General features: G+C 34.1%; 1 protein-coding gene across 14 annotated transcripts in view; it reads left to right on the top strand.

Annotated features, from left to right (window-relative positions):
* Positions 1 to 21596, top strand: part of ANKS1B (ankyrin repeat and sterile alpha motif domain containing 1B) — a 1050493-nt gene that overhangs the window by 446945 nt on the left and 581952 nt on the right. For all 14 annotated transcript variants that reach the window (XR_013350846.1, XM_077845971.1, XM_077845965.1 and 11 more), the window contains exon 12: positions 16236 to 16416. Coding sequence is in view for 13 of the 14 variants with exons in the window: in XM_077845971.1 (XP_077702097.1) it covers positions 16236 to 16416 (181 nt within the window). In the remaining variant the exon portion in view is untranslated. The remainder of the gene's footprint in view (positions 1 to 16235; positions 16417 to 21596) is intronic.

The following is a 21596-nucleotide window of genomic DNA, read 5'->3' as shown; positions in this document are numbered from 1 at the left end:
TTTGTTTTGCCTTTTGCCTTAATTTATTTGGGAATATATATGTATTGAGGGTGTATATATTTATTACCAGGATAACTAATGACTCCAATTTCCTCACTCAATTTGCTGCCCATATTTTAAAACTCTTCTAACAAGAGTGTTTCACCAAAATCAAGCAATAGTTATCAAGTTACAGAAGAAATTTTTTTGTGAAAATCTAATTTTAACTAGAGAAGTAGTCCAAGAAAATTAGTTTGTCTGATGAATAGCTTGCAACTAAAAATATTCAACATGATATGATGGAAAGGATAATTAGACTCAGAAATGCATAAAGAAAAACATCACCCCTCAGTTATAATCATCATTAACAATTAGACTTGTTCCATACACATATATTAATTTAAAAAACACATAGTGTGCATATTGCTTTGTAACTTGTTTTTCCACTAAATGAATATATTCTCAGATTTTCTGGTGATATGAAATGTTCTCATATGATATAATTTTTAATGCCTGCTTATGTGTCCATGATTAATTCACTAAAATGTTTTAATCTTGTGTCAAGAAAGAAATATTCTTTTCTTTGTTTTCTTTGCTAGGTATAGGTATAGCACTTTACTAATAATAGCTAGCTCTCTAAATCTCTTTCCTTCTTTAGGAAGCCTTGGATAGAAATTATCAAAATTTTTCACTAAATTGAGAAACAAAAATGCAGAGAGACTCCATTGCAACTAAGGGTGTCTCTTTCTCTGGTGTTTTTGCGGAGGTTGATGGTTCAGGATTACATGGTTTCTGAAGCCAAGTTCATTGCCATATCAGGAAACAGCTTAAGAAGTGGTTTTAGATGACAATGTCAGCTCCAGAATCTGGCAAAAGAGAGGATATTATTAAAGTCATATCACAGGGAGACATCGTGGTTTTTAGTGTATCCCAAGGGAAGTGGTCCGGCTGACCTGCTTTACCCCTCCTTAATGTTGTTGTATTTGGCAACTTTCTCCAGGCCAGATCTATAATGAACATACTGACCTTGGGGATGTGGAAGGCCATGCCAGTGGACTTTTAGCTCAGGGATCAGCTTACCCATGGTCTTGGCTGTGTTGGTGATCAGTAGATTCAGCAATGATAATTTAAGTAGCACTCTGGCCATCATACCACAGTTGGCTATCCATGGTCTTCTGTGGGTGGTTATAGCATGCTCTGTGGTCATTGGTACCTTCACAGTGCTAAAGTTGTCATGGAAGAGTTTGGTGGAGGAGGCAGGGCAGGCAAAGGAGTTGGTGATGCAGAAAGCATTGCTATCCATCATGAGGTAGTTATTGCAGTTCTTTTGGTGCATTATAATCACAGAAACATGGGGACATCTGTAGGGGGACAGAGATGTTGACCCTTTTGACTCTCTTCTTTAGTTGAACCTCAGTCTTCATTAGGGTGTTGAAAGTAACAGTGAACACCACTATATATTCAGCACAAATGTTATAGTATTTGCTGTTGTTGGGAGCTTGCTGGTGGGAGATGGGTTTCCCATTTGTCACGCACTTTTAGTTTTAGCTTGCTCATGCCCTTCTATTTGCATGAAGGAATCATACTGGGAAATGACAGTCATGTAGATGAAGTCAATAAAGTCACAAGTGGTGACAATGTCCATGGAACATTATAGAATATATAGTTTCTAATTATTTTCCAAATATCCTTAAGTTTATGTTTAATGCCGGTGTTTAATGATGTGGGAAAGTTTAAAGCCACTATTAATGACAGAGTAACAAGGATAGCCAAATCATTTATGAAAGAAGGAAGAAAAGGAAAGGAGTGAAAGGGGAAGGAGGAGGAGGAGGAGGAAAATAAAAATAAAAAGCAAAAAAAATAAATAAAACAAAAAATAATCATTATAAAATAAGACAGAAGTAATATTAAACAGAGCAGTTATCAATGTAAATATAAATGAGTTAATCTCATTTTGAAAAAAGACAAGCACTGGGTATTATATGTAAGTCATGAATCACTAAATTCTCCTAAAACTAATATACTGTATGTTAACTAACTGCATTTTAAATAAAAACTTGAAAAAAGGGGGAAAATGCTAGGAATGAATGGGATTTTTTACATTGATAAAGTATATAGGCCATAATAAACATATAGTAGTTATAACCCTATCTTCCTGCTTATTGCATTACACAGAAATAAACGTAACAGCAATAGTTCATTTATATATACTGTTAACCTTATGAAGTAAAACCTTCTGCCTTTGGCTCAGGGTATGTTCCTGGGGTCTGGGATTGAGTCCCACATTGGGCTCCCCACAGGGAGCCTGCTTCTCCCTCTGCCTATGTCTCTGCCTCTGTCTCTGTGTCTCTCATGAATAAATAAATAAAGTCTTAAAAAAAGAAATATCACTTCTTTAGTTTTTTTCTTATACTCCAAGTCAGGTCTTGGAGCGCCCTCTGCTTCGTCATAGCATTTTATGTCTTCCTAGCACCCTCTGCTTCATCATAGCATTTTTCACTTCTCCACTCCATGTCTCTCTTTTTCACAAGAAAATGAGGTCCATGGGGGAGGGAACTGTGCCTGCCTTTTAGTGATTAGTGATTAGTACTCTTTAACTTGGAAACTGGAGATGACAGAACCAAGCTTGAGCAACCCCACCAAAGAAATGATTTTCTGCTGATTCTTCTGTTTGGTAAGCCAGTACACCAAGGAACAATGTTTTGTTTGGGTTCAAAATCTATCTAATGACCAGCTTCTTTCCCCAGATCTGCTGTCTGGTGCCAGCTCTTCAAACTCCTAATAACTTCCTAACTTTCTGCTTTAATAAAGTCATCGCAGAAGCTCCTGGACTTCTAAATGCCAATGCTTTCTAAAATTACTTATCCACAATGGAGAAATAGAGATTATTTGGAGTGCACATTCTCTTCTTCCTGTCCAGCACTATGGTTCACACTTGCCTTGAGCCCTCATCCCTCTAGATCAGAGATGGATGCATATTTAGACAGGTGCTAGCAGGGTCTCTGTCCCCTATTTCCCATCAGAGACTGCCCTGGTAGCTTTCTGATGAAGGCAGTCACTAAAATTTTCAGGACATCTGTTTTGAATTCTGGTGGAATAAGTCTTTTTCTGTATATTCTTCTAAACCTACCTGATTCCCCCTTTTCCTTCAATGCTCACCTCTTATGTATTTGTACATATACACAAATTATATTGTATTGATGGGGTCCTGTCACTGTCTTCTGCATTTAATTTGGTGATTCTGCCAATTATTTGGAGAGCCACATTGTGACTTGACTCATAAATGCGTTCTTTCAGTCAGGTGCTACTCTCTTGCAGTAAAGGAAGAGAACAAATATTTATCAATTATTTACTTTGCAGTAGGCATTATCCTAGTGCTTCATTACATTATCTCAATCCAGATAAGAATTCTACGAGCAGGTTATATTATCCCCATTTATAGATGCAAATACTGAACTGTAAATACTGACACTAGGATTTGAATCTGATTCTGTCTTGTTCCAAATCCCATTCTGACTCATAAACACGGGTCAATAAATTTTATCCATGGAACTAGTGGAAAGCGTATAGATGCCTTTTAATTTGGGACCACAATGAATCGAGTGCTCAGTTTCTCATCAATATGAAAATGAAGAAAAACATTTTAGAATTTCAGAGTATTTCAGAATTTACTAATTTTGTTTCTTTAAGGAAACTCTAAGCAAAGTTAGTAAGTAAAGCCAATTTTTGATTGTTTAGGAATTACTCCATTTGTTTTTTTAAATATTTGCTTTATATCCATATATTCCTTTCTACTTGCCTTTTGAGCATTTCCTTTGCCAGAGATGGGACAAGAAAAAAGAAAAACTTTAGTCGATGTGCATTTTAATAAATGTTTTAGGAAAATGCTTAGTGGAAAAAGGAGCTGGAATTATTAGCCAAAATTAATTTGAATACTTATCTTCATTAAAGAACAAACTCCATCATCCTATGACACAAATTCCTTTGACACTGCATTTTGTTCCACAGAAAGTTTCATGTACTTTTTCTTAAAGCCTCATGTCATCTTAAATTCATTCATGTAAGTACTTGTATTGTCACATCTTGCTAGTTTAAACCATAACTTATTTCTTCTTTCCACTATTTATTTACTTTTTGGTGATAAACTCTTTAGAAATTGCTTTTATAGATTCCCTGAGGGAAATATTCTTTTAAACTTTTGTTTTCTTACCAACCAAACAAAAAAGTACCATTATTTTTATCATATAGAAAGACATTTGGGTAATTATACAGAAAAGGCAGCATGGTATGATAGAAAGTGTGAGCATTGTTTTGAAATGTTGAGTTAGATTCTAAAACTGTCTTTGAAAGTTACTGAATATCATTTGAGAAGTTTTATTTTCCCTATTTGTAAAAATGTGGTATTCACATTTGCAGAGTTGTGCTATTTACATGAAAAAAGTATATATGTGGGATACCTAGCACAGCATGTATTTAATGAGTGCTATTGTTACTAAAACAGTGATATAAATTAAGAATTAAGAAAGCTCAATGGCTTCTGATCAGTTATAAAACAATACACACTGCACCTTTATTTGTAAAAACTATTTTTATTAACACAGTGATACATGCTTCCTATTTTTGCTGATCAGAACATGTCTTCTATAAATTATTATATGATTACTTCTTGCTGTTCCTAAACTGAAACTAAAGAAAGGAAAGACATAAATTACCTACATCAGGAATGAAGCTGAGAATGTCACCACAGACTCTGTAGACATCAAAAGTAGTATTACAAACCACTCTACCCACATAAATTTGACAATTTAACTTAGATGTTCTTAAAACACCAACTGCCACAATTCACCCAATATGAAAAAGATAATGTGAATAAAACTGTAACTATTAAGGCAATTTAATTCATAATTTAAAAATCTTCCAAAAAAGAAATCTCTAAGCCTACATAGTTTTGCTGGAGATATATTAAAGAGGGGTAAGTCAAATGTAAATAAACTTTTCTTGAAACAGAAGAGTAGGGAATATTTTCTAATTCGTCTTATGAAATTAGCTTGTATTCCAAAACTAAATAGTACAAAACCAATCAAACAGACAAACAAAAAGCCCAACAAAATACTAGTAGATAGAATTCAGCAATATATGCAAAGAATTAAAAGCCATGACCAACCAGAGTTTATTCCAGAGATACATAACTGGTTCAATGTTTGAAATTTAATAAAGAAGAAAAACCAAATGATCATATCAATTGAAACAGGAACAGAATTTAAACAAGATTCAAGATCCATTTGTGATTTAAAAAACAACACTCCTACAGGATAGAGGAGAGCTTTCTCAACTTGATAAAGAGCATCTGCAAAACTGCAACTGGCATTATAGTTAATGGTGAAAATTTGAATGTTTTTCTCCTAAGATTGGAAGCAAGATAAAGATGTCTGATCTCTTCCCCACTGTTACTCAGCATAGTGCCAGAAGTTCTAGCCTGTGCAATAAGGAAAAAAAAGGAATTAATGTATACAGATTGGAAAGGAAGAAATAAAACCATTCCTGTTTGTAGATGACATGATTGTCTATGTAGAAAATTCCAAGGGATATACAAAAAAGCAAAACAAAACAAAAAAACTTCCTATAACTAATAAGTAAATTCAGCAAAGTCACAGGATGCAAAATAAACATTAAAAAACACTGTATTTCTTTCCTTTTTTAAGTTTTTATTTAAATTTCAATTAGTTAAGATATATTGTAATATTAGTTTCAGTAGTAGAACTTTGTGAGTCATCACTTACATTTAAACACCCAGCACTCATCAGAGCAAGTGCCCTCCTTAATACCTGTCACCCACTTAACTGCAATTAGAGTTCTATGAACTAGCAATGAACACATAGACACTGAAATTAAAAATACAATATCACTTACAATCACACGTGAAAAAATGAAAAGAAATACTTAGATATAAATCGAACAGAACATATAAAGAACTTGTATGAAAGATGTAAATTCTCCCTAAATTGATACACAAGTTTAATATAATTTCTATCAAAATTCAAGCAAAATTTTCCCCATATTTTTATTAGTGTCAGAGGTAAAATTTAGTGATTCTATTAGTTGCATATAACACCCTGTGCTCATTAAATCAAGTGCCCTCCTAATGCTCATCACCCAATTACCCCTTCTCCCCACCTACCTTACCTCCAAACAACCCTCAGTTTGTTTCCTAGAGTTCAGCATCTCTTATGGTTTGCCTTCCTCTCAATTTTCATCTTAGTTATTTTTCCTTCCCTTCCCCTATGTTCATCTGTTTTGTTTCTTAAATTCCACATATGAGTGAAATCATACGGTATTTGTCTTTCTCTTCCTGATTTATTTCACTTAGCGTTATACCCTGTAGTTCCATCCACGTTGTTGCAAGTGACAAGATTTCATTCTTTTTGATGGCCAAGGAATATTCCATTGTATATATAAACCACATATTCTTTATCCATTCATTTGTCAGTGGACATCTGGGCTCTTTCTATATTTTGGCTATTGTGGTTATTACTGCTATAAACATTGGAGTGCATGTGCTCCTTTGAATCACTATGTTTGTGTCCTTTGGGTAAATACCTAGTAGTGCAATTGTTGAGTCATAGGATAGCTCTATTTTTAGCTTTTTGAGGAAACTCTATGCTGTTTTCCAGATTGGCTGCACCAGTAAAATCCAAGATTTTTTGAAGACATGTTGATTATTCTAGAATATACATGGAAATGTAATGGAGGTAGGGTAACTAAAACAATTTTGGAAGAGAAGTATAAACTGGGAAGAATTAGCTTACCTAATTTTAAGATTTATAGTTACAGTACTCAAGACTATATGGTATTATTAGCAGAAGGATAGACAGATAGATCAATGGGACAGAAGAGAGAACCCAGAAATAGTCTCATATAAATATACTCAACTGATGTTTGACAACGGTACAAAAGCAATGCAATGAAGGAAAGATAACCTTTTCAAGAAATGGTCCTGGAGCAATTAGACATACATAGGCAAAAAATTGAAAAAAATTCTTACATCTTTTACAAAAATTATCTCAAATGGATAACTTACTTAAATGTAAAATTTAAAACTATAAAACTTATAGAAAAAAACATAGAAGAAAATCTTCAAGATCTAGAGGTAGGCAAAGAGTTCTTATACTTGATACCAATACCATGATCTATAAAAGGAAAAATTGATAAATTGTACTTCATCAAAATTAAAAATGTTTGCTTTGTAAAAAAAATCTATTAAGGGATGAAAAGATAAGTATAGACTGAAGAAAATATTTGTAAGCCACGTACCTGATAAAGAATGAATAGTGGGGGTAGGAGAGAAATTAGGTGTAGCTATAAAAGAGCAATGAGGCCATGAGAGGGACCCCTGTGGGATAGATTTGTTTCTTGGCTGTATCAATGTCAATATCCTGGTTGTGATGTTGTTTGCAACACATTTTTTTTTCAAGATATTATACCATTGGAGAAAACTATGACAAGAGCACGTAAGATTTCTCTGTATTATTTTTACAGCTGCATGTGAATCAACAATTTCCAAAGAAAAAACGTAATTTAAAATATTAAGTTGTAAAAAATAAGAAGGTGGTGTGCACCTTTATTTGTAAAAATTTCTTTGTTTCACTCACACAGTAATAAGAACTTCCTATTTTGGCTGCTAAGAACATATCTTCTGTAATCTTTTGTATAATTACTTCCTGCTGCTATTAAATTTTTTTAAAAAAAAGAACCTAAATGTGGGAAATAAAGCTAGTCTTGTTTCTAATTTTACACACATTGAACATATTTGAATTATTAATGCATAAATATTTGAAACGCCTAACTTAAAAAATAGTTTTGCAAGATAGTCATGATTATTTTAATGCTAGGATAAGTGTTTGTAAGAACAAACTTCATAGTTTGGAAGTCAAAGGCTCTCCAGTTCTTCAATATCTATGATGAGTTTAGAAGCACAGTTTTTTCAAATAAAACTATATGTAGTCTTCCCATTTCACATTTGAATAACTTATATGGAGAAATATATTATGGATTTTCCATTTTAAAAGCTTTATACTCATTCCTATATATGCTAATTACTAGGGATATACTAAGAGTTTTATAATTTTGTGTCTTTTAATAGAAGATGAATATATATGTTAATCCATTGACCATTGACAAATATCTCCATATAAAAATGATATAAATCGAAGTGATAAAAGCAGAAAATATAAAGACTTTTAAAAATTTCTGCCTTTATTTTAAGCAAACAATTTAACACCTAGTGACTGTAAGAGTTTAATGTATAACAGAATTAGATTCTCTTTGTTCATGTTTTCCGCCCACCTGAATTTTCTTCAATACTCTTGAAAATGATGATTGTTTAAAAAAAATCAATGCTGCCAGTGGACTGAAAGTAGGAAAATGCTCATTGATGTAAAGATGAGAAACTCAAGAACTATTAGGATCTTGGCTTCATCTGTAACTTAATACTTCTTTTTGCTTTATCTGTAGTGTGATGTCCTAGGGGAAAGTGCAATCAATCTGAAATTTCATAGATGGTATTTTAATTTCAGTTCTCCCACTTCTTAAGTGTGAGACTATCTCTAAATCTCAAGTACATTGTAAAATGGAAAGAGTAATAGCCTCTTTTAATACCAACACTATAGGATTAAATGAGATAACAAATCTCAAGTTCCTAGAAGAGAGTCTAGTCTTCTTAAGCACCTGATATTTACTCACACCCACTTTAACTTCCTTGTAGTGGTCATACTCTTTTTTTCTATCTGTGTCAGGCCATAACTGTACAGCGAAGGATTGGTATTTTGCTTACCTGGAGATAGGAAGTTCTACATTTTTAGAATAAGTCTTAATCACATTAACCATTATATTCATTAAAAATGTACCCCGTTTAAAAGTTTTTTCCAAAAAAAAAATAAAAATAAAAAAAATAAAAGTTTTTTCCTTTCATTGAAAAGAAAAAACATAAAAATTGTTTTTAACTTATATGACATCTGTAATAAAAAGTTTAATAATTCTACACCTACTGAGTTGTCATCTGGACTCTCTCAGATCCTTTATACTGTTTTAAAAGTGATATAAGAATTCTAACTCAAGAAGGTGAACGGATCTCAACTTTTTACATTCTCTCCCTCCGTATATACAATTAAAATTGTAAAATAAATATAAAAACAAGGATGAATCCATAGCAGTTATGAAGAACAGTGAGTGGTACTATGGGAAGCATTTGGGAACTTCTGAAAGATAAAAGTGACTGGCATTGGATTTAGGCAGAAATTAGTCAGGGTAACTGAAGAACCTCAGCATGTTACACATGGATCAATTGACTTTGTTTGCCTACCAGATGGTAACAACTATCTCAGTAAGGGGAAGAGTCTGTTGAAGCTCCTACTGTGGGAATTGGAGTAGGAGAGAGAAATGGGGCAGTGCCTTAGGTAATTAAAACTGGTTGATCAAGAACACCAGACATTTGAGGAAAATGAACAATTCAAGAGGGAGGAACCAAGATCAATGAACAAAGTAAATGACTTTTGAGAAAACAGAATGACAGAAAAAGATTATAATCAATATCCATAGATTTGAGAGATTATTGAACTCCCAACATTAGGAACAGATAACTTTTAAAGTGTAATACTTGGAAAACAAGAAAAGCTATTGAAAATTAAAATTATGGGGCAGCCCTGGTGGTGCAGTGATTTGGCGCTGCCTGCAGCCTGGGGTGTGATCCTGGGGACCTGGGATCGAGTCCCGCATGGGGCTCCCTGCATGGAGCCTGCTTCTCCCTCTGCCTGTGTCTCTGCCTCTCTCTCTCTCTCTCTCTCTCTGTCTATAAATAAATAAATAAAAATCTTAAAAAAAAAAAAGAAAAAAGAAAATTAAAATTATGATCATTACACCTGAAGTCATGATAAAATGAGTAAAAGTTTTGTGCCTTATCTTATTTGTTCACTGATGTATCTCTAGAGCCTAGAACAGTGTCTGACACAAGGCTGATGATCAGTATCTTTTTAAACAAATTAATGAAAGTGCTTTAGAATATCAAATTGTAGGATACTCCCAGCATATAAAACAAGGAGAAAAAAAATTAAAAAATAAAACAAGGAGAATCAAAGAGATCCAATGTCTGTTAACTAAGAGCTCTATACTGTATGTTGGCAAATTGAACGTCAATAAAAATAAAATAATAATTTTTTTTTAATTTTAAAAACCTAGGAGCTCTAGAAGTAGTCCATAACAGTGTATTAGTATAGGAATAGACAAGTAGATCAACGAGAATATAATTCAGTCCAAAAATGCAGACCCAGTTATATTTGGAAATTTAGTGTATGATAAAGGTGACATTTCAAACCAGTGAAAGAATGATGGTATTGGGCAGGAGGCTACTATTTTGGGGATAAAATGCTTAGAATTAATTTTTTTCACCATATACATAAAACATTCCAGGTGAATTAAAGTTCTGAAAGGACATACTACTGATCTAGCCTCCCAGTTTTATTATCCACCTCATCCTCATTTTAAAAAGTATTTAAGAAGGCACCTATTTTTATTACCATTGGCTTGGCAGGACTTTGCTTCGTAGTGATATACTTTAACAGTGGGCTAGTGTCTGGAAAGTCTTTCATTTTCACATATTTCTACTGATGTTACTAGGTAATTTTCTGACATTCAGCTGTCTTTGGGAACTCAGTTTGGAGGCTGCTTTTGCTTGGAGAATTTAATATCACCCTGACTTTTGGTAGTACTGCTTTTTCTGACATAAGAGCATCCCTCTAGTCCTATTTGACATTTTATTAGGAGGTTGATGAAGTCCCTTTATAATTAAGTTAATTTGAATGATTTAAAATCCACATAAATCTAAGTGGATTTTTTAAATGCCCTGTAGTTTAAATAACTTGAAATAATAGAAGAGGAAACATAAAAGTGGATATTTGAAACTTAGATTCCAATCCAGTGAATATCTGGAAGTAAATACACATGTTACCTAAATCTCAGTCAGGAATTACATGTTCTCATTTTATTCATATGTGAATCATATCTAACTGAGATGCAGAAATGCCATGAAATTTTTTAAGTTGCATCAGAATATGTTATTTTTCTTTCTTATCTTTACAGAACATAAAGATAATTCTTGTCATAATAGGTCTTGATTAAGAGAATCTGCAATAAGTATAGGAAATGCATACCGGGATCCCTGGGTGGCACAGCGGTTTGGCGCCTGCCTTTGGCCCAGGGCGCGATCCTGGAGACCTGGGATCGAATCCCACGTCGGGCTCCCGGTGCATGGAGCCTGCTTCTCCCTCTGCCTGTGTCTCTGCCTCTCTCTCTCTCTCTCTCTCTCTTTGTGACTATCATAAATAAATAAAAATTTTTAAAAAATGCATACCATCCTGTATGTCATATCAGTAAATTTACATGTTAGTCCCCTTTAGGGACTAAGATGGCACTGGCTTCATGGATGTGGGAACCAGCGCAGTCTTATTGGGCCCCACACAAAGAAGGGCCCCGTGCTTGGGATTTAATGCTTTGCGATTGCTGTCTAAAATCTTTAATGATTTTTATTTCTGAGTTTGTGTTTTGTAAGTGAAGTCTGTGGGAAAATGGAGCCTGGGCTTATCTGTGGTCCTGCCTCCTACATCTCCCCACCTTCCTGGGTGTGTTTCTTGGCCACTTGCTCCCCAAGTTGCGGTGCTATTGGCTAAGCCAGCAACTGCTGAGGCAGCAGTGAGACCCTGAGTGTGGGGAGGATGGAGGTTGGGTGCATTTGCAGGGCAGAGCACCTATGTGCCTATGAGGATGTGCTCTCAACCTGTGAGTGTCCCTATGCCCAAAGGAATAAGATATTAAGTAACAAATAAGACCATGGAAGACAGGAAACTGTTGTGGTTTTTTTCCTGCTTTTAGGACAAAGAACCCCACATTTTCATGTTGCCACTGGTTCCATTAACTCTATGGAACTACCTCTGACTACTTTAGTCATTCACACAGGTGTTCCATTTCAGATCCTCAAAGACATTTCCTAATCAATCTATAGTAGTGGTCACCAACTTTTTCTGTAAAAGACCAGAGAATAAAGTAGTTCAGTCTTTGTGGGTCATAATGTCTCTGTTGTTAACTACTTGACTCTATTATGATAGTGTGAAAATAGCCATAGACCACATGTAAATGAATGGATATGTATCTTTTCCAGTCAAACTTCGTTTATGGACACTGAAATTTGAGCTCAATATAATTTTCACCTGTCACTAATGTTATTTTTAGACTTTTTTAACCATTAAAAAATGTAAAAACCATCCCTAGCTCACAGGCTTTACCAAAATAAAAGCCTCAATTTGACCCGTGATCTGTATAGTTTGCTGACTCTGGTTAAGTAAATATGTGTGGGAGCAAGTCCTTTGGAAAGTAGAGAGATATGAGTATTGGTCCACAGGAGAGGGAGATGTTTTCGAGGAGTAGCCACAGTGAACACAGTACCACTCATTGAAACTTGAAACGTGGCAATTTTTATTTGTAATTTCAGTGAATTTGTGAAAACACTTTCTTGTACTATATGGCTTAGCAAGATCCCATCAGGATTGTTAGGAAAATGGAATTATTAAAATCAACGTTTGAGCGAATATTTTAAAGTAATCTTCTTTAATCTCCATTTTTAATACTGTTACCATCTAATTATTCTTTTTTCCCATTGCTGTTATTTCATTTCTCCATGTAGATACCTTTTTTTAAATCCCACCTCTGTTCTTTGTGCTTTGAGGCACCACCCACTTGTCTCTAGATGAACACATGAACCTTCCTTCTAATCTAAGGCATTCTGCTAACTACTTATGTAATCTTGAGTAAATCCTTTAACCTCTCTAAGCCACTGCATTGTGCTATTTAGGGTAAAGTAATGCTAGCTGCCACAACAGACAAACTCAGAATCTCAGCAGTTTAACATAAAAGAGGTTTGCTTCAACTTCTCATAATGCCCAGTATGGGTTGAATGACCTTCCTTTGTCTTACTACTACATCTTCTAGAGAGTAAGAGAGGCAGAGAGACTGACTGTCATTTGGTCAGGATTAGTTACAAGCCCCCAGCCTATGGTTGGGCCACAGATATGGCCATAGACCATAGTTTGCTGATCCTTTTCTTAAAGTATTGCTAACATATAATAATTCTCATTCTTCATCATCTCAGATACTCAGCTTTGGGCAGTAACTCCCCTATCAATGTTCCTGGCTAATAATAAATTTGCTTCTGAAGAAGCAAGTGAGAACGTAGATAGGTGATCACTGATCCTTGGTTTCTTCTGTTTGAAATTTCCATTAGCCTGTCTTCTTTCCTCTAGTTATTTTATTTGAAGCCCGTTACAGTAAGATCATAGCACTCTGCTCAAAGAAATAAAAGGAAATATGTAGATTTGCATAACTATGTATTAATCAGTTTATACTGACTCCCAGTAGCATACGAGCATACTTCTTTTATACTTCTGGTATGGGAATGTATACATTTCTATTTTTCAGAAAAACAAAACAAAAAAACTTATCTTCTGGCATCTACCCAAGCAAAAATCTGAGTCAACTTAGACTCCTTCCTTAAAAATCAACCTTCAGATTCAATCAGATACCAAGACCTAAAGAGCTAACCTTATTAGTTCTCGATTGGAACTCTTTAACATATTCCTAATTAGTCTCCCTTCCCTTAATCCAGCCCTGACCAATCCATTCTTTAAACTGCTAAAATGAGTTTATTAAAATACATATCCAATAATGAAATCCTCTTGCTTGGAAATCATTCTGTGATTCCTTAAAACATTTAGGTTAAAGACAAACTCCTTAACATGGCATTAGAATGTTTTATGATTTGGACCCTGCAATTTGGGATATCTCGTGGCTTGAGACCACCACTACCTCACATTCTCTGGTACATAGCCATTATGAACTATTTGTGGTTTGTACTTTTCTTCTCCCCATCCTTTTTTGTCTGCCTACCATCTCTGCTTCACTGAGATTCAACTCAGCCATAAATCATTGCCTGTGAAAGCCTTTCCTGATCTCCTCCCTAAAGTAGAGACTCACTTTTTATATTTTATGCCTCCACTTATCATAGCCCTTTTCACTGTACAGTATTGCACTAAAGCATAATCCTTGGATTGCTTATTTCTTCCTTCATGTACCATCCCTTCTCCCACTTCAAGTCTATAATAACCTGGAGAACAGGGGCAATATCTTATTAGTCTTATTCCTATCACACTGCTTATAAGGTATCTGCAATTTACTATACCCTAAGCAAATATTTTTAGAATGAATTACACAACAAGAAAATAACCTGTTTGCTTTCATGATTGCATGACAAATTGTGATTCCAATATAATTAGAGCTTTGGGTAGTCAAGTTCAAAATGGGTTTAAGAAATAGAAATAAAGGAGTCATATGTATCAGTTAGCTTGATCTTTATAAAGTTTATGAAAAAGAACATTATACAAACTTGGTCCACTGCTTATATATGAGGTGAAGCAAAATCATAATGCGATAAAACAAAGTGAAGATGATGGACATACCTGTGTTTCCATTGGAGACAGTGTCATATTTCATGTCTTTTAATTACTGTTACATAGTCTAGTATAAAGAACATGAATGTGAAATTGAGATTTAGTAGCCCGAAGCACAGACATTTCATGAGAAACTAAGCCTGACATTGCACCTCGATCTTTCATACTTCAAAATCAACTGAGTCCTATGTGGGGACTAATTTGAATTTTACTACTGAGTTGATGTGTCATAATAATAAATGATTTGCCTGTATAACAGTGCCTATAAGTCTCTTTCATAAAAATATTGTAATGGTTAAATAATAAAGCATGTTGTGATAATTTACACTCTTTACATTAAAAAAACAGTAAAGGGGCCACCCTGGTGGCTCAGCAGTTTAGTGCCACCTTCAGCCCAGGGCATGATCCTGGAGCCCTGGGATCAAGTCCCATGTCGGGCTCTCTTCATGGAGCCTGCTTCTCCCTCTGCCTGTGTCTCTACATCTCCTCTCTCTCTCTCTCTCTGTCTCTCATGAATAAATAAATAAAATCTTTTAAAAAATAAATAAAAATTTAAAAAAACAGTAAAACAGAGACCTTTTCAATATCATTGTCTATTTTAGATTATAGACTAAATGATATCTACTTAAAAAAAAACATGATGAGCTGGAAGAGAGAGAGTAACTTGAATATTTTGCAGGATGATAATCTATAGAGTACAGTGGTTAAGTTAACAAGTATTTGAGGACAGTGAAAATGTTAGTAAACCAAAAGTTTATTGTACTTTGGGGATAGTAAAGTGCAGTAAATTTTATAGTAAAGAAATTGCAGTTAATCTCTTGTTAATATTATAGGAGATTGTTACTATTTCAGCAATATGAGTAAGAATAAAAATTAAGAAAATTTGGATTGATTCTTAGAAAATGCACACAATTCTGAGAGCCGAGAAGACTGCACTTTTAAAGGGCAATGTTAGAAGAAAAGCATATATAATTAAAACTATGAGAAAAAAAAAAACAGAAAACTGCTATTTGGAACATCCATTACTGGTGAAGAGTATAAGTTATATCTGTTATTACTCATGATTTAACTTTTATGTTTAAATTGGTTTTTCTTGCTATTTGGGGATTAATTAAAATCCTTAAAAAAGGAAATCAAAGTTCATAAAAAATACCAAGTAGATTCTTAAGTCCTGGTAAATGTTCTATATAACTTTACTTAATTCTGATGGTCAAATTCCAGCATGGGGACAATATCTAATGCTATCAATTTCTTGGACTATATAGGAAACACAAAACAGAACTGCCTTCATTATGCTTCAATGTTGTAAGAGCTATTTTATTATTAGATTCTATATCCTCAGGATCTGGAAAATGCCATATGCTTAATAAACATTAGTTAAATGAAAGGTGACTTAAATTTGCAACTTTCCAAAGTGATTATTAAGAGAAATTCTGTGTACTATATTTGTACAGCCTTCTGGGGAAATCTAACAAAAAGCCTAAGTTATGTTATTCACTATGCCAAAATATTTATTTCATTAAATAATATTTTCATTATCTAATTCATCAAGGGATTATTTTGCATCTTTCTGGAAAGCACAATATATTTTAAGTATAAAAACCAGATAGTTTAACTGATAAAATTATGACTTAGATTAAATCAGTTGGAAGACTGGGCTGAAGATGAACATGATCATATTAATACTCTCATCATACTCATTTATTTTAGCCTAAACAACGAACATCTATTGTGTCTTCTCTGGATTTTCACCGAATGAATCACAACCAAGAATATTTCGAAATCAACACATCTGCAGGATGTGCAAGCTTTACTTCCAGCCCTCCTATTAGTCCACCCACCTCTTCTGTGGGAACCACAGAAGTCAAGAACGAGGGAACTGGCCATACAGGTAAAGCAGTTTCAATTTATGAAGGTATATTTTTGAACTTTTAAACCTAAAGCCTTAATAAGGTGGAGGGATTAAGAGGAATCTTCATATAAATTTGCATTGTTTTTTGTTCATCTACAGGTATAGCAATGTAGGGCACTACTATTTTTGTCAGATAGTTGATATAATATTCTTTTTGGATACATTTTTTTTCTTTTTGGATACATTAATGGCCTTTCAGGTGTTACATATGATTTATGATGATTTATGATGATGATTTAATGCTCTTATGGTAGTGAAATAACAAGAGACCCGGAAATGCTTTTCTTCCACTACTATTTACCCATCTCCACACAGTGGTATCAACTCATCAATATGCAACTTTATTAATAGCTGCTTTGAGGCTACAGAACCGGTATCAATCTGGTAAGATTGAGTTGGGTGGTGTGGCCTAAGTGGACTTTCAATCTACTCAAGCCAAGGTGATTTTGGAGAGGAGAAGCTGTGAAAAAATGGTGCTGGGGGTAAGGGGAAGATTAAGGAAAGTAACCACACCTACTAGTAACATGTACCTGGTTCCACCCAATCAGATTTGCAATGTTTCTTTGGGGGTAAGAAGCTAAATAACTAGTATGGCCAAATGACAGAAATAAAATAATTTACATTAATTTAAAGTAAGTGAACTATTCTACTACTTTGTTTTAAAGAGATATAATTTTAAAGTCCACTAGAAATGATTATGAATTTTAGAATCATAAGGTATCATTTATATGGGTATTCCATGTAACCTTTATTCAACATGAGTGTTGGGGCAGCCCTGGTGGCTCAGCGGTTTAGCGCCGCCTTCAGTCCAGGACATGATCCTGGAGACCCAGGATCAAGTCCCACATCAGACTCCTTACATGGAGCCTGCTTCTTCCTCTGCCTGTGTCTCTGCCTCTGTCTCTCTCTCTGTGTCTCTCATGAATAAGTAAATAAAATCTTAAAAAAAAATGAGTGTGTTGTGTGACTATATAAATGTAGGCATCATACTTAAGTCCTTTACTCTGTACTTTTAAGAGCACTGATAGAAATGTTCCAAAAATATAGCAAGAAAATTACTTCCCCCTAGGAAAACTAAGATTTTTAAATAATGATTAAGGGAAATAGTGACATAGATATTCTATGGAAGCTATTATCTAATCTTTTCATGGCAACCAGAGTGATATTTATAACATATAAATTAAAGTATATCACTATCATGCTTAAAATCAGTGGCTTCTCACTGAACTCTGAATAAAATCCAACTCTTCACGAAGGCCAATGAAGCTCAATATAGCCTAACTCTGACCAGCTCTGTAATCGAAACTTGAGCACTCATCTTGGTCCACACTGGCCTTCTTTTCTAGGCATTCTAGTCCTAGGCTTTTGTACTTTGGTTCCTGCTGTGTAGAATCTTTATCTTCAAGTTTTCATGTGGCTGAGTGTTATTTGGGTTTTGACTCAAATACACTTTCTCATAGAGGCCTGCCCATATCACCTTATCTTGATTAAGCCCCTCAATATAATAACAATTACAATAATAAAGATGCAAAAAGAATAATCATAATAATATTAATAACCAAGAAGTTTTAAGCAAAAACTTTAACACCATACATCATATACTGTTCAAGACATTTTATGTATATTAACTCATTTAAATCTCATAACTGATATATGAATTAGATGTTATTATTTATAGACAAGGAAACATAGAAAGAGGATAAACTATATTTCAACATTGCTCTTGTCACTTCTGTCAAATTATCCTTTTTCCTTTTTCCATATCCTTATTTAAGTTGCACTGTTCACTTGTTTAGTTATTTATTATCTTCTCTCATCTTTCTGAAATTGTAAGGTAGAATGATTCCTGACACATTGTAGACACCAAAGTCAGGCTACCTAAATTTGTTTACTAACTGTGGGACTATACGTTACCTAGCTAGCTGAGATTTAACCTCTTTATAAAGCTATTGTTTTCTTAGATATAGAATTAAACTAACAATTAATTATATTAACTTACCCTATTTTATGGTAATGCATGTAATTAGCACTGTGTCTGGCACATAGTTAGTGCTCAATAAATGTTAGTAGCTGTTAGTAGTAGTCACTGTGATATTAATGAAGCCTACCGCTAGTTCATTGAGCATGAGCATTTATATGTCTGCCACGTACCAGAGTCAGTAGGAGAGGAGGGATGGGATATAACTTGTGAATAAAAATGGACCCCAGAAAAGTTTCTGCATATATAATTATTACTCAGTTAATACTTGAATGACTATTCCAGATTTAAAACTCTAAAATGGGAAGATTGACAAGTACTCTGACACTTGCCTTAGGAAAATATCAGCTCTTTATTTTCATTAGTACACTGTTTTCTTGGATGATTTTAATTTTTGAATATTTTCAACAGTCCTTTGAGGTAGATAGAAAATTTTATTTATTTATATAAAAATTAAGAGTAAAAGATACAATGAGTCTAGCCTCAAATCATTGACCACTAAAGGGAGAGGTTTAAAACACACACATTTTACTGCTGTCAGGAATTTGATGGCACTGTCCAGATATGTGAAGAAACTGTAATTTGCCACACATTCCAAAATTGATATTTTCAGATCTGACCTTTGAATAGAACCAAAAATCTGACCTTTTAACAGTTGAAATGGTTTCAAACAGCATGTTACTATGGTTTCCTAATGTTATGTCACTTCCATGTTACATCAAAAGTTTTAGGATAGATTGTTACTTAGTAATAGTGTGGAAGGACAATGATGATTTGTTTTACATTAAAAAATAAAACTTTTAATTTTATAAATAAAACTTTTAAGGTAGACATTTATCAACTTGAGAAGTAGCATTCATTATATTATATGTAGATAATTTATTATACTTTGTACTTAAAAACCTGCCCATATGGGACTCCTAGGTGGCTCAGTCAGTTAAGCAACTGACTTGATTTCAGCTCAGGTCATGATCTCAAGGTCGTGAGATAGACCCTGTGTGGGGATCTGTGCTGGGTGTAGAGCCTGCTTAAGATTCTTTCTCCAACCCCCTCTTTCTATACTCCCCCAACCTCTAAAAAATACATACATACATACATACATACCTGCACATATTGGCACTACCACATGGTATACATTGAAAGAGAGTGAATTCGAGAGTTAGTTCTGTCACTGATTTGCTGGATATTTTTCATCAAGTCACTTATCTTCTCTGATTTCCAATTTGCTCCTCTGAAAAAGGGATATAGTATCTACTTTTTGAGTACTTGTAGTAATAAATGAGCTTATTTATGTGAACAGATTTTATAGAATATGGAAATTACTATTCTGTAATATTATCATCAATATTATTTAATATTATTTTTTTCTTCTTTAATATTATCATTAGAAATCTATAGTAATTTTAAGATGGAAATAGCCTAAATATGTACACAGATCTGCACTTGTAGGTATCTGACCTTTTCTTAAATTAAAAATATAATCTAAATTATTAGATAAACCTACAGTTCATTTTGTAAATGATTTACATGCACAAAAGAATTAATCTTGACAAAATGTTATTTACAGAACAAAGACTAATATACCCTCAAAAATGAATTGTATACTGTAAAACACATTGAATAAGTGACCAAATGAATTTATTATAACAGAGACATTTCAAAAGTACCTGGTTTATAATAAAGCTTCCTACTTGTAAGGCACTGCCTTATATGTTCCAAGTATCAGTTTGTGAAGCATCAAAAATGGTTGTTAAAGTGAAAGAACTGTGGAGTTGGACCCACTGTGGGATGATATGAATAGATTTGCATTTAATTAGAAATATAGTTCCACTATTAAAATTTGAGATAAGATAAAATTGGAGGTGGGGAGATACAATGTTATCAGCTATGAAAAGATGTAAATGGATTTGAGAGACACAAGGAAATAACAGGTTATTATAACTGATTGGATGTATGATGGTAAAAGGGAAAAGTTGAAGGAAGCCTCCAAAGCTTCTGGCTTAAACAGATTCGTCAAATCATACTGCTATTTCCTGAAGTATGAATATTTGTAAGTAAGAAGGGGGTGCAGATGGATCATATAGGAACTAATAGGCCATTTTAAGGACTTTGGCTTTTTATTCAGGAGGAAATGAGGAAAAAATTCAGGTCATTGAGAAGATGGGTGACTAATGATCTAACTTCTATTTATGAGGATTACTCTGTTTTGTTGAGAATGGATTGAAGAAGGGGAGCAGAGTAGAAACAGGAAGGCCAGTTAGGTTATTATTGCAATGCAGTAAAATGAGAGATGAAGTTAGCTCAGATCAAAGGTGAAACAGTGGAGGTATAGAGAAATGGATGGATATTAGACATATCTTTAAGGAAGATCCAATAGGATTTCATGGTGGAGTGGATGTAGTGTATGAGAAAAGAAATAAGGAAAACAGAAAGATTTTTGTCTTGAACAACTGTCAGAATGGATTTACTATGATCTGACATGTGAGAGGTTGTCAAAAGAGCAGGTTTGGTGAGCAGGAAGAAATACCGAGAGTTCATTTAAAGTTTGAGAAGCCTACTTGGTATGTGAATAGATGTGTTGAGTAGAAGCAGAAGGTCCAGTCTAAAGATACAAATGTGAACATCATTATTATACAGATGATATGGAGTGGGTATAGATAGAGAACCAAAAACTGAGCTCAATGAAAGAGGGGATAAAAGGCAACATTAGCAAAGAAGATTGAGAAAGAATAACCTGTTAAGTAGGAGGAAACCTTCTGGTGAGTGTTGTGTTCTGAAGTCAGATGAAAAAAAAAGTTATTAAGAAGAAAAGTGTGATCAACTTTGCCAAATGTAGCTAACAAGTTGAGTAGGAAGAGGACTGAGTCAGAATTGCCTAGTGGGCATAACAATGTGGAAGTTACTGCTGTCCTTGAAAGAGGAATTTGGCTGAAATTCAAGGGGGAAAAACCCAACATAATGGGTTTAAGAGAGGAGAGGACTTAAAACAAATAAAAACTACCTTTTCAAGAAATTTCTTCCAAAGAGAATTATAAAAGTGCAGTGAAGGAGGAGAAAGAGAGAATGGGTTCTATTAGCCAAGAAGAGAGGTCAGCTTTAGACAAGACCATGAGAAATAGGCAAGAAAGATGTTTCCAGTGTGGATACAAATGCTAGAAAGGGATCCATGTGGGGAGAATCT

The sequence above is a fragment of the Canis aureus genome, chromosome 13 (genome assembly GCF_053574225.1).
Source record: "Canis aureus isolate CA01 chromosome 13, VMU_Caureus_v.1.0, whole genome shotgun sequence".
NCBI classification, from domain to species: domain Eukaryota; kingdom Metazoa; phylum Chordata; class Mammalia; order Carnivora; family Canidae; genus Canis; species Canis aureus.
Note: the sequence above shows the minus strand (reverse complement) of the source record. Positions and strands in the feature narration are given on the sequence as shown.